This window comes from Talpa europaea (assembly GCF_964194135.1).
Source record: "Talpa europaea genome assembly, chromosome: 3".
Taxonomy (NCBI): domain Eukaryota; kingdom Metazoa; phylum Chordata; class Mammalia; order Eulipotyphla; family Talpidae; genus Talpa; species Talpa europaea.
The window spans coordinates 43,136,422-43,150,027 of NC_140069.1; the positions used below are offsets into that span (position 1 = coordinate 43,136,422).

The 13,606-nt window shown below is 38.5% G+C and overlaps 1 protein-coding gene across 1 annotated transcript; it reads right to left on the reverse strand.

Annotated features, from left to right (window-relative positions):
• Positions 1-1,479: 1,479 nt before the first annotated feature.
• On the reverse strand, positions 1,480-6,881 carry PKIA (cAMP-dependent protein kinase inhibitor alpha; the record flags this gene model as incomplete). The annotated part of the gene is made up of 2 exons (XM_084230025.1): positions 6,713-6,881; positions 1,480-1,559 (listed from the first exon to the last, which is right to left on the reverse strand). Exons 1-2 carry the CDS (start codon positions 6,861-6,863, stop codon positions 1,480-1,482), a joined length of 231 nt encoding a protein of 76 aa, XP_084086151.1. The 5' UTR covers positions 6,864-6,881.
• Positions 6,882-13,606: the final 6,725 nt, after the last annotated feature.

Consider the following 13,606-nt stretch of genomic DNA (forward strand, 5'->3'; position numbering starts at 1 on the left):
ATGGAACTGTATCTAAGGCCTGGAGGGCGGGTAAGTGGGGTCTTTATTATAAAGGGTCTTCCTGTTGCCTGCTATTTGTCCAGTAATTCATGAGCCATTGGCAGATTACTGGTTCCTTATTTATTACCACTGGTAAGTTGTTTCATAATACTGACCAGAAGGATTACATATCTCACAAAATCTTTCTATATAAGAACCATGATGTCAAAACACCGCAGAGGCCATCAACAATAATAATGAGGATTTTGTTAGCTCTAATGATAATTATTATATCAGAGTACAATTCACACTAATTATTAGTAAAAGTTTACAAACATTAAAAAGTGCATACTTCTGGATCTGATAGGACTGAAAAAGACATGAAAAACACAACACAAGGGCTTTACTTTTGTGATTGGTGTCCACATGATTGTAAGGAGATCATTTTCCCCATCTTTTATAGCTTCATGGAGATAAACTGACCTCCAAGTTTAAACAGTAGCATACAGTATTTTGACAAATTTGATTCTATAATAACAAAATATTCCTGGATTTAAATATTATTTTGACTCCCCTTTCCCAGCTTCCCAATTCTCCAAAGTTCTCATATTAAAAAATAAAAGTATTAATTGTGAAAAGTTCTCCATGTGGGAATAAAACAAAGTTTGCAAATTGAATTCTGATCTGTGCAGAGACCTGTGTGACCTAGGAATTCGGGTAATATTCACATTAATGGGTATTTTCAAATGCTTGTATAATAAAGCATAGGAGTCTTGATGAATCTATAGGACTTCATCAGTTCGTCAAGTTACAGTAATCAAGGGGAAAAGTTAAGTTTTTAAAAAGGTGCATTCTATCCTGTGTACACCATCACACTACAGAGAAGAAAAAAAACACAGCCCTTTTAAAAATGAGTGGTATAAAAATTCACAGTTACGTACATCATTTTTGTTTTTCATAAGCAATCAAAGAACGGGGCAGTGCTGAGCATCTATAATGTACAATACAAAACAGTGTAAATAACACAGTAGGAACACATGGATAGATAATGCTAAAAACAGTGCTTTCTGGATGGTTCTTTTACTGGGTGAATACTTGAACCAGAGATATTTAAACTCTGGGGTTCAACCAACCCTTTGCAATTAGACACAATTAAATCCTCTGACATTGTGAGGGGCCAGATGCTACAGGAAGAATCATCATCTAGGTCGGTACTACTCTCTATAAGCATTTCATCATATGGTCAAGTGAAAGGATCCATACAAAAATGCCGTCCAAACACAAACCACATGATTTCAACCATTGTTAATGACAGAGGTAGAGAAAAGTCTGTCTGCAGCCACAGCCTCTGCCCCCATTTTTAACATGATAATGAGCAGGTTCCTGCAATGCAGCACAGCCATTTTCTTTTTCCTCTTTTCACTCTTGGAAACAAATACATTCCAGCTAGGCCTGGAGATTTGAGACATTTCAGGTGTTGATGAAGGTCAAAGTGGGATGTTAGCTTTCAGATTTTGCTGCTTCCCCCTTAGTTTCCCCACTTTGTTCTGTCGAATTTCGCTGTGCATCTTCCTCACCTTCTGTAAGAGAAAGAGATAAAGGCAAAACAAAACTATTATTTATCTTTATCAACTCTCAATACATCATATTGTGAATTTCAGAACAGTCAAGTAGTCTGAAGTCCTCAAAGAGATAAATACATTTTTTTGGTAATCAATTCCCCATCAAGAAAGTAGTTTAAATGTTTCAAGGCATGACTAATTATGATCCTGTGAACTTGGACAGCATGGCTCTAAAGCAAAATAATAACTTAATTTTCAGAGTGATTAGTGGTCATCTATAATTATGATGAAAGCTCAGAAATCTTATGGACAGGTCATAGTGTTATAGGACAGGGAGAGGGGCAGCCCAAGCCCCGCAAACCTGCCTATTCTATGTAGGGTTCTGCCATCCGCCACATCAACACAAAACATATGAGACTTTAATGGGAAGGAACTTTAATAAAACTAGGAAACAATACAGGTAAGGCAAAGAATCTAGTTTTTAAATGAAGCACCCAAAGTTACCCATCCCCTCGTGGGTAAAAGTCCATCCAAATGCGATTGGCCCAGAGCAAGGCCCCAAAGCCTGCCACAAGTCTAAAGCATCTTCCAGTGGGGACCCACAGAAAAGGGCCAGAAACAACCAAACAAGCCCGGAAGGAAAAGAGCAAAATCAACATCAAGATAAAAGCTGCCATTGTCACCTCCCCATGGGTCTCACCCACATCTGTGTCACCCAGTCCACGACCAAAAGACAAGCACAGTTTCTTCATGTGTCTCTAGGCTCCATGCACCTCCTCCAGGTCTCCTGGCTCCATCCTGCTTTCTTCCTCAGTCTCTTCTGCAGCTTCTCCTCTTCCTGCTCAGCTCCACCCTCCCTTGGGTGGGGCAGGGAAACTCCCCCTTTCCTGGGGACCACCCTGTTACAATCCCCCCTTTTAAATTTTATTCCACCATATCCCATTTGGATGGACTTTTACCCACGAGGGGATGGGTAACTTTGGGTGTTTCATTTAAAAACTAGATTCTTTGCCTTACCTGTATTGTTTTCTAGTTTTATTAAAGTTCCTTCCCATTAAAGTCTCATATGTTTTGTGTTGATGCAGCGGATAGCAGAACCCTACATAGAATAGGCAGGTTTGCGGGGTTTGGGCTGCCCCTCTCCCTGTCCTATAACAATAGCACTTACGCATGGTTTAACAGGTTGTAGAAAGAGAAATGCCTTCAGGCAGAAATCAGAAGGGGTGATAAGTCTACTTCTTTATGCCTGATTGTCTTAGCTGAAGGAATATTTAAAAATTTAATTTTACATTGTTGATATTGCTTTATAAAAACCCAGTCGATTTCTCAGTTATGATTAGTTTAAGTCATCAGCAAGAGTAGAAGACAAATGGTCATTGTGTCAGCTGGTTAGTCATCTGTCAGATAGTTATTCCAATAAAACTATACTCATAACTACACCCTCAGCAGCAATCATAGCCAGTGACACATCAAACACTGAAATTAAACAATACATTCTCTTCATATTAGGATACTTTATCTGAGCACAAATTGTAGGCGATCCTTGACTCAAAGATTCAAATATTTGCATGACTTAATTTGTTACTCGGCAACCAATATGTCTTAGTGGACAAAATATTTTGGTATATTGAAATAATGTAAATTTTATCAGCTTTTGCTAAGAGTTTGTTATCATAATCCAAATAGATGGAGGTAAATGGGCTGATCCATTCTTCACATGTAAATGTTGAAAGAACAATTTTCATTTACTCTTAACAAGTACACAAAGGAACATCTCGCCATGAACCACACTTTAGGGAAATTAAAATCAGTTCTATGTAAAAAAAAAAAACAATTCTGTTCTAAGGGTATGGCCAGGCATTATATGTCATTTTCATATGCTATTTTCAATAGTGGCGCAATCAACAGTCTCCCAAGATATGCAGATTGGGACTTCCCTGGTGGCGCAAGGGGTTGAGACATGGCACTGTGAAGCTGTCCGCAGCAGTGCAGCATGAGTTCGATCCCCAGCCTGGGAAGTGACCCACATGGCACAGTAGACCTCTCCTGACTTGCCCGCTGCTCCCCTCAGCAGTGTATTTCAGTCAGTTGGCCTGTTCTGCTCCCCACTCTGTCTCTGGTGAATCCTCTCATCCCACACACTTCTAGCCTATACCCCAGTTTTTGTATGCATAAATAAATAAATCTTTTTTTAAAAACATATGCATGCAAATGGCATCAATCTGAGATTTGTAGATTAGTATATTTGTAGATGCAACAAGAATTCAAGAGACGTTCTAGGTAACCAAGGGTAGGAACTCAAATTAGGGCAGATGAAAGACAGTAGAATATTTGTGACTACATAAATACAAGATGAGTCAATTTAGTTCCAAGGGATGTGGGACTGAATAGATGTCTGAGAACACTTCTCTGGGTTCAGCATTATGTTGCAAACACAGACCTGGGGCTACATAGATACTTGTTAAAAGGTCAAGGTAAACATAAGACTGCAGTATTGTTGAGTATAAACTAAAAAGAAACTGAATTTTCAGGAATCATAGAGGAAGGCCCTCACAGTTCTCAGCTACTGTGATCTTTGCCATTATACAATTGACAGCTGTATATTTTAGGCTTTTATATTGTACTATTGTTACTATTTTTAGTTCTTTGTACTTAAAATAATACATAAAGCCAGTGCTGATTTTATCCATCTAGTTTATGATTTGAAGAGAAACAAATAATTTTCAAGGGCCTAGAGAATTACAATTAACATGTAGAAATGCTTAGGAAAGAAGAGAATTATTTTAAATTATTTGAAAAAAACACTGCTGAGGGGAGCAGCGGGCTCAGCAGGAGAGGTCTGCCCGCCATGTGGGACCCTCGCCATGTGGGACCCTGCGGGTAGCTTCGCAGCCCAGCGCTCAACTGCTGCGCCATAGATGCTCCCCATCGGGAGAGGCTCTTAAAGTGTGCTTTTATAAAAGAAAATCGTTGGGGCTAATGAGTCTCAACTTCAGTGAACACAAAGAAGCTATAAATTGTGATATGCATAAAAATAACCAAATACTGAGGGTTACTGAAATCAACACAGATTATTTAAAAGAACACTTATATAAAAATAAATATACAAATCTGGGCCTCCCGGGTGGTGCACGGGGTTAAGTCTCAGCACTATGAAGCTACCGGCAGCCATGAAGCTGACCCAGATGGCACAGCAGACCTCTCCTGTCCTTCCCACTGCTCCCCTCAGCAGTGTATTTCAGTCAGTCTGCCTGTTCTGCTACCCACTCTGTTTCTGGTGAATCCTCTCACACCCCTCACTTCTAGCCTATACCCCAGCTCTTGTATGCATAAGTAAATAAATCTTTTTTTTTTTTAAAAGAAATGTATCTTATAAAATAAATGTTATTCTCAAAGTCCACAGAAGAATATATTTACTTACCCAAAGTCACCAAATTAGAATAATTCCCTAAAGCCTTCTTCAGAGCTACGTTGATAGTAGTAATAGAGGAACAACGATACCTAAAATATATATTGGCCATCAAGGTGGTGATGTTAATGTTTTATTTTCAATCTAAATTTGAAAAGACCATCCTGTGACCTGTTAATCTGTAGCCATTGAATAAAGTATTGTATCTAAGTATTTTAAAGTACTACTGCTGAGCTATTACTCTGACATATACTCTGATTTGGTTTCCCAATAACTGGAATGCTTTGCCATAAAAATACTCTTAGAGAAATAATATTGGATAGTTAGTTCCCAGGAGGCAGAAACTGGTTAAGAGATTCTCATGTTCACAATATTGTGGTTCCTGAATAGTGACCTCCTTTTTACTTTAAAGGTAATTTTACACAAATGTTATTTTTTTTTTAAAGTTTGAATGTGTACATGCATGCTTTTTTTTTTTTTTTTAAAGATTTACTTATTTATTTATACAAGCACTGGGTACAGTCAGAAGGGCAGGAGGGTGAGAGAATTCACCAGAGCCAGAGGGGAGAGCAGAGCAGGCAGACTAAGTACACTGCTGAGGGGAGCAGCGGGAGGCAGGAGAGGTCTGCGCACCATGGCGGCCAGGGATTGAACCAGCGCTGCAAAGGCTGCAGGCAGCTTCGCAGCCCAGGGCTCAACTGCTGTGCCACCGGGGAGGCCCTACCCAAAGGTTATTTTTATTTTTTATTATTTTATTTTAAGATTTATTTATTTATTTATACAAGCACTGGGTACTGTCAGAAGTGCAGGAGGGTGAGAGAATTCACCAGAGCCAGAGCAGGGAACAGAACAGGCAGACCCACGGAATACACTGCTGAGGGGAGCAACAGGCGGCAGGAGAGATCTGTGCACCATGTGGGACCCTCCTCCGGTGGCCGGTGGCCGGGGAGCAGCCGGGGATCGAACCGGCTTCGTAACCCAGTGCTCAACCGCTGCGCCACCGGGGGGGCCCACAAAGGGTATTTTTAAAGGTTATTTTTCTCAGCGAATTATAATACAATTTTGATACTTGCAAAATCTACAGATGAAGGAATAATTAGGGGACTCATTCAAATACTCAGAAGTACTTTTACAAATCAAACTTGGTAAAATTAAGCCTCTTGGATAAGAACTCAAGGCCAGATAAAGCAAGATTTTCCCAAACCCATTCTATCATGAAAGGAAAATGAAACACCATTTTGACCTAAATCTTATTATACAACAGATTATTTTGCTTCCATAATAATAGATTTAGTCTTAGTCATGGAAACTCATTTTCTCTTGGACGTTTCATTGGAATTGAGGTACAGCAGACTCACCTGTGAATCCTGCTAGACATCTAACTCTATTACATGCTACAGATGGCCAGTACTGTCAAGGGTAGGAGCTCCAACTTTATTAAATATTCTACACAAGAAATTTCAGCTATCTGGTAGAGATTAGGACTTTTAAACACCCATGTGCCTTACTGATCACATTGACAAAATCAGAACAGCAAAAGGCAGATTAAGGGCTCTGCCTTTGAATGGAAAATTCTACAAAGAGAAGTCATTAAAAACAGAATGGGAGAGATTAAGAGATTTGTCCCTGGTTTTTATCTTGCCTTATAGGATTTATAACTCTTTTTCTGGGTTACTTTCAAAGGTGCATTTTCATGGCTTAATCCCACTTAGTGAAAGGTTGAAAATCATTTCATGCTCTTAGAGGTCTATCTGGTACTCACCTGTCTTGTTGATATCAAGACCTGCTAATTTCAAGGCTAATTCATTGCTGTTGCCACTTGCAGAGGAAACCAGGATATCATGTATTGCATTTCTTCTACCTGTTCTTCCTGAAGCAATAAAATCTGCATATGTAGTTTCCACATCAGTCATTGCTAACAAATATCCACATAGCAGGAACTACAAAAGAGAAAAATCGATAGGTAAATATAATGTTGGTGAATGGTAAACATTTAATAAAGACACTTGTTATTGGTCTATATAAAACCAACATGAAATAATTAACGTTTCCATGTTCACAAAGGAAATAATTCTTTGATTCTTGTCCTAACTATTTAGATTCAGGGTCAGGGAAGTTTTTCTTTTTAAGATTTATTTATTTATTTATACAAGCACTGGGTACAGTCAGAAGTGTGGGAGGCTGAGAGAATTCACCAGAGCCAGAGTGGGGAACAGAACAAATGGACGAAATACACACTGCTGAGGGGAGCAGCAGGCACAGCAAGAGAGGTCTGTCACACCATGCGGGACCCTCGCCGGTGGCTGGGGATCGAACCGGCGCTGCAGAGACTGCAAGCAGCTTTGCAGCCTAGTGTTCAACCGCTGCGCCACCAGGGGAGGCCCAGGGAACTTTTTCTATAAAGGTCATGGCAGTAAATATTTTGGGCCATAAGGTCATATGTTCTGTATCCTAACTAATCAACTCTTTCATTCTAGTGCAAAAGCAGTCAAAGACAATATGTTCAATAAATGCTATTTAAAAATGTCGTTTACAAAAATAGGCATAGGGCCAGATTCAGCATACAAGCCATAGATTGTGAACACCTAGTTTAGAACATAAAATTCTTCTGTTCCAAAACTATTTTAATTGGTCTTCAACTCCAGAGAAGAACTTGAGATTAGTAGTATACCAAGGTGGGGCAGAGTAGAAGTGGTCTATGAGAATAAGCCTTAAGTAAATGTATTATCTGCCGAGTTTAAGAACAGTAATGAAACTGACCAAAATCCAATTTCCTTTTTTATTACCACAATGTGCCAGCAATTATATACAGTATTGATGATCAAATACTGCCCCCAGGTCAGGAAGAGATCTGTCTTGTGGACTCCTATAAGACATTACTTGAGAGGAATAACAATCTTTGACTGAATCTTTGCAATATAATTTTCATATGACAAAGAAGTCAATGAAAGTGGGTTTTTTTCAAACAAACTTAGTGATACACACACCTAAAGACTTAATGAAAAAGGATATTTTCAAGGTAAAATACTTTAATTTCTCTTACTCTGTTTAAGTTTATATCCTTCCCTAAAGGTCCAAAGAGGCATGAATACTAATACAGGAAATAATGATGGATTTCTGTTGGGTTCATTGTTTTAAGCAATGAACTTTTTTTAAAAAAAAATTTTTAAGATTTATTTTATTTATTTATGTATACAAGAGCTGGGGTGTAGGCCAGAGGTGTAGGGGTGAGAGGAGTCATCAGAGACAGAGCGGGGAGCAGAACAGGTGGATCTCCTGAAATACACTGCTGAGGGGAGAACAGGGGAGACAGGAGAGGTCTACTGCACCATGTGGGTTAGTTCCCTGGCCCTTGCCTCTGTGGATAGCGATAGCTTGATAGGGCTGAGACTTTAACCACTGTGCCACCAGGGAGGCCCTTATGGAGTGATTTTTGGAAAAAATCAGTTGACATCCTGGTCTTCCACTTTCTTTTTTTTTTTTTTTAATGCTTTTTTTTTTTTAATAGAGGCATGTTTTATTTATTTATTTGTTTGTTTGTTTGTTTGTTTGTTTTGTTTTATACATGCACTGGGTACAGTCAGAAGCACGGGAGGGTGAGAGAATTCACCAGAGCCAGAGCCGGGAGCAGAGCAGGCAGAAGGACCGAAGTACACTGCTGAGGGGAGCAGCGGGAGGCAGAAGAGGTCTGCGTGCCATGGGGACCCTCCTCTGGTGGCCGGGGAGCAGCTGGGGATTGAACCGGTGCTGCAGAGGCGGCGGGCAGCCCCGCAACCCAGCGCTCAACCACTGCGCCACCGGGGAGGCCCCTTGGTCTTCCACTTTCTAATATGCCAAGAGGCATATTAGAATTATCATTAATGGCACTTCAAATGAGATATAAAATTAATGATTACTCAAAATGACCTCATTTCTAAAATCTTGTATTTTGGAGTTTTTTGTTTGTTTGTTTTTTTGTGGCCATACCAAATTATTCTTTTTTTCTTAATTTGTTCTTCACACTGATTACATCTTTAATTCTTTTAACTCTTTCTAGTTTAATTTCCTCTAGGTTCAGTCTGGATAAATTGTCCATTATTTCATTTAGCTTCTTATTAGCATAAAGAAGTTCTTTTGATCTTTTGTCAGTTGACCTTCCTAAGTCTCACCTGGGTAAACACCAGGGTGTACTTTCTCTGATCTCATTACTTGGTGGCAAAATGTTACCAGAAAAAATTACAAAATTGTGCCAACTGGCTCAACTAGAAAGTTTTGAATCTATTATTAGTATACACTCTGAGTTGTTTGGTTATTCTTTTGTTCACCTCCAGTTGACTCTTCTTATACTTTTTTTTCTGTGGGAAAGAGTCCAAAACCTTTCCACTCCACAGAACCAGACACCACCTGTCTTAAGAGATGACTTTGCATCTTCCATTTATAAGAAGATACAGGACATCTGCTGAAAGTTTTCTTAAATGTTTTCCTTGCTCAAGCACATGTCTCTGTAAACCACTATTCTCTCTTCTGTTCTTTTTTTTAAAGATTTATTTATTTTGGCATACAAGAAGTGGGATGTAGGCCAGAGGTACAGGGCAGGGGAGGATTCAAAAGATACAGAGTGGGGAACAGAACAGGCAGATGGACTGAAAGACAATGCTGAGGGGATCAGCGGGCGAGACAGGAGAGGTCTGCTGTACCATGTGGGTTACCTCCTTGGTTGGGGATCAAACTCGTTCTGCAGTATCTGCCAGTAGCTTCATAGTGCTGAGACCTAACCCCTTGTACCACCTGGGAGGCCCCTATTATTTCTTTTCTAAATGAACTGGCCTCTTTTCTATTTCCCCTCACTTTCTGTAGGATCTGCTCTCTGCAGTTTTTTTTTCAATAAAATGAGTCTTTTTCCACCTAACTTCTCCCTTAAGTTCATATTCATGTTCAAGTCTTCTCTTACTAACAATATGAACCCACCATTCGACCAAACAACCTTCCCCCAACCGTCATACATGCACTGCCATCTCTCTCCATTAAGTTTCTCAAAAGGGTTCAGCTAATTTTATTTTCTCACTTTGTTTGAGCAAACTTTTAGAATTTTTTAAATTCCATTCATTTTTAGAAGTATGTTTTATGGAGACTCCTTTCTTACGTGACTGAAATGATCTGCATTAATTAACAGTTGAGTGCTAAGGGTTTTTTTTTTTTTTTTTTGTGAATGTCCACCCTGCTAGAAAGCTGTATAATGCGTGGCACTGTCAGCTACATTCTCCTTGAAACTCTCCCTCAGGCATATAGCAAATTATAGGGACCAGATTATTGGTTGAAGAATCAGATCTGTCTATATTTGGATCTAGATTTTTCCATTTGCTATATTATGTCAATTCTCTCCATATTTGGTTCTTCATCAACAAATTATAATAAATATACTTAGTTCTTAAGGAACCAAGGATTATGTATCTGAAGAGTTTAATACAGTGCTTGGCACATGGAGGGTAGATACTGATTAAAAACTCAGCTGACATATTCTGAGCTTCCATGGAACTCTCCTGGTTCCATCCTATTTGACTTACATACTACATAGATTTATCTTCTGAAGGTTACCTGTTGAAATAAGGGCACATTTTGTGGGAATTCAGGATCAGTCTTTGGTCATCTTTACTTCTTGACTTCCATAAACTCCTCTATTCTTATGACTTCCAATTCCTTATGGATATAGCCAAAGTGTGTTCCTCATGTTTAGACTATTCTCTCAGGCACCTACATGCATGGCCAACTGTCTGCTAAAAAGTTTTGCACTACTTATTGAATTTCAAATTTAATAAAACAAAACCAGACCAAAACAAAACACATGCATTTACAACAAAACATGCTGTCCTTAATACACCAGACTGGAGCATAATTTTACTTATCTTTTCCCCCTTGATATCTATGTCTAATCACTTGCAAGGTGAGGTTGATTTTTATTTGATACCACTCATATTTATTGCATGTAAAAAATAGGGAAAAGCTCTTAAAAGATTATTGCTGAGTTTTTCCACAATCTGGAAAAAAATAGCTGCTTAATTTCAGCTACTTGCTTTAATACTTATTGTGTTACAGAACACAGTAAATATTTTATGCGCAGTATTTTTCCAAGCATTCTTTCACTGGTGCATTAGCACAAATCTGTTATTCTTTTTATTTTAAAGATTTATTCATTTATGCATACAGGAACTGGGGTACAGTCCAGAGGTGTGGAGGGTGAGAGGATTCACCAGAGACAGAGTGGGGAACAGAACAGGCAGACTAACTAAAATACACTGCTGAGGGGAGCAACGGGGAGTCAGGAGAGGTCTGCTGTGCCATGTGGGCCACTCCCTGGCCAGGAATCTGAAACCATGCTGCAGAGGCTGTGGATAGCTTAGGTTGCGTCTTAACCCCCTGTGTCACCAGGGAGGCCCACAAATCTGTTATTCAAACTGGAATGCTTTCTGTTAAGGACCATGCTTAATGAACAAGATTTAGTCCTCAAAATATAGTGAAATGCCATCTTCTCTTGCCTTCTTTTTCACTCTCTTCAGCTAGCACTCCCACAGTCCTTGATTTGTGTCTGCACAGGACACTTAAATGCTATTTAGCATTATGATTACCTCTCTTAGATCACAAGTTCTGATAAGGAATCCATATTGTTATTGTCTTAATTGCATGGCATTCCTAACAGAATCCTTTGCTAAATAAAGATAAGTTGAATAGACTCAAACAATGAAAAAATATGCTAATACTTTCAATAAGTAACCACAGAGAACGTCCTTATTACTTCATTACACTAAATTAAAAATCCTGAAAATCTGGAGGTTTTCACAGGTGAAGAGTTGAAGATAGAGAATTTAAGTGATCTCCCTGTGTTCGCATAGTTAACTAGTGTCTGAAACAATAGTCTACATAGTCCCAGTCCACACTTTTTGCTTTACTTTACTAGGTTGCCTGTCTGCCAAGTAATTTACAAATTTTGATAGTATTTGGCCTTGGAGTAATTTAATGCTATTATAAACATATTCTTGACCTACTCTATCACGATTAACCAACATAGTATTAATTTCCTTGTTACTTTGAAGCTCAGAACTCGACATGCACATCAACCTAACAAATATATCTTATAAAAGTTTAAAGGAAGGGCCTCCCTGGTGGCATAGTGGTTAAGTCTCAATGCTATCACTGCTACCCTGAGTCTGATCCACCACCAGGGAGCTAACCCACATATGGTGCAGCAGACCACTCCTGTCTCACCAGCTGCTCCCCTCAGAGTGTATTTCAGTAAACCTGTTGTTCTGCCCCCAACTCTGTCTCTGGTAACTCCTCTCACACACCTGAACTTCTGGCCTATACCCCAGTTCTTCTACACAAAAACAAAAGTTTAAAGGACAATGGAACTGCAGGAATAGGTGGAATTTTTAGAACAGACTAGCCTATCTCACATAGACTTAGAAAAAACACAAATACTAGTATTTCTCATCTGATATTGATATGAAATACATAAAAGTATCCTCATTTTCAAATGAAGAAAATAAACCTCAGAAGATAAGTGCTACTGAATAATACACAAAACTGATTTAAACTCAGATCTGTGGATTTCACATAAAGATAATTGTATTTTGTAATAAAGGCCCTTGATTTTTTTTTTTTGCCATTTTCTTATTTTCATGTAGACTGATAATAATACCTCGTGCTGTGGAGGTTTATATCTAATTCACTTTGTGATGAGAGTTTTAAGGAGATTTGAAGTGTTAAGGAAAAGAAAGAATTAGGGTCTTCCTAGTGGCATAAGGGGTTAAGTACAGCACTGTGAAGGTATCTATAGCCTCTGCAGCATGAGTTTGATCCCTGGCCAGCCGCGGAGCTACCCACATGGTGCAGCAGACCTCTCCTGTCTTGCCCGCTGCTCCCCTAGCAATGTATTTCAGTCAGTCTGCCTGTTCTGTTCCCCACTCTGTCTCTGGTGAATCCTCTCACTCTCCACACCTCTGGTCTGTACCCCAGTTCTTGTATGCATAAATAAATAAATCTTAAAAAAAAAAAAAAGAAAATTAGTGACATCTTCCAAGCAGAAGACAAGAATTATAAGAAAATATACTGTGTTATGATATGTTTGGAATGTTAAGAGATCTTGGTGGCAATTCTGTTCATAAGAGGGAAACCAACTTAATTTGAACTTCACTGAGTGTACTCCTAAGTAATGAGTACATGGAAGAAGAATCAGAGTTGGGAAAGTTAAAAATGTATAATATATTTACCTTTATAATGTATATATAAAGTTTTTAGTTGGACTGACTGAAAGACAATGACAACTGTGACAAGAACTTATTCTTATAAACTTGTTCTCTCCTTCAGCACTTAAAAAATTCATTTGCTAGATTGATCCACATCCAATTTAAAACTTTTAAAGTAACATAGAAGGTAACAATGGGCGTTCAATTATGGAAACCATTATAATAACTTATTATAAAATTAGTATTTCATTTTTAATACATTTTTTCCAGACTATTGACACTTTTCAGTAAAAAGAGCAATGTTGACAAATACCACTTATAAAATGAATGAAAGAAGGACTACAATTACATTTTAAACAAATATGTAGAGGCAAAATATATAGAACACTATCTTTCTCTTTTTCTATAAGATTTAAATATTTTAATTAATTCCCACT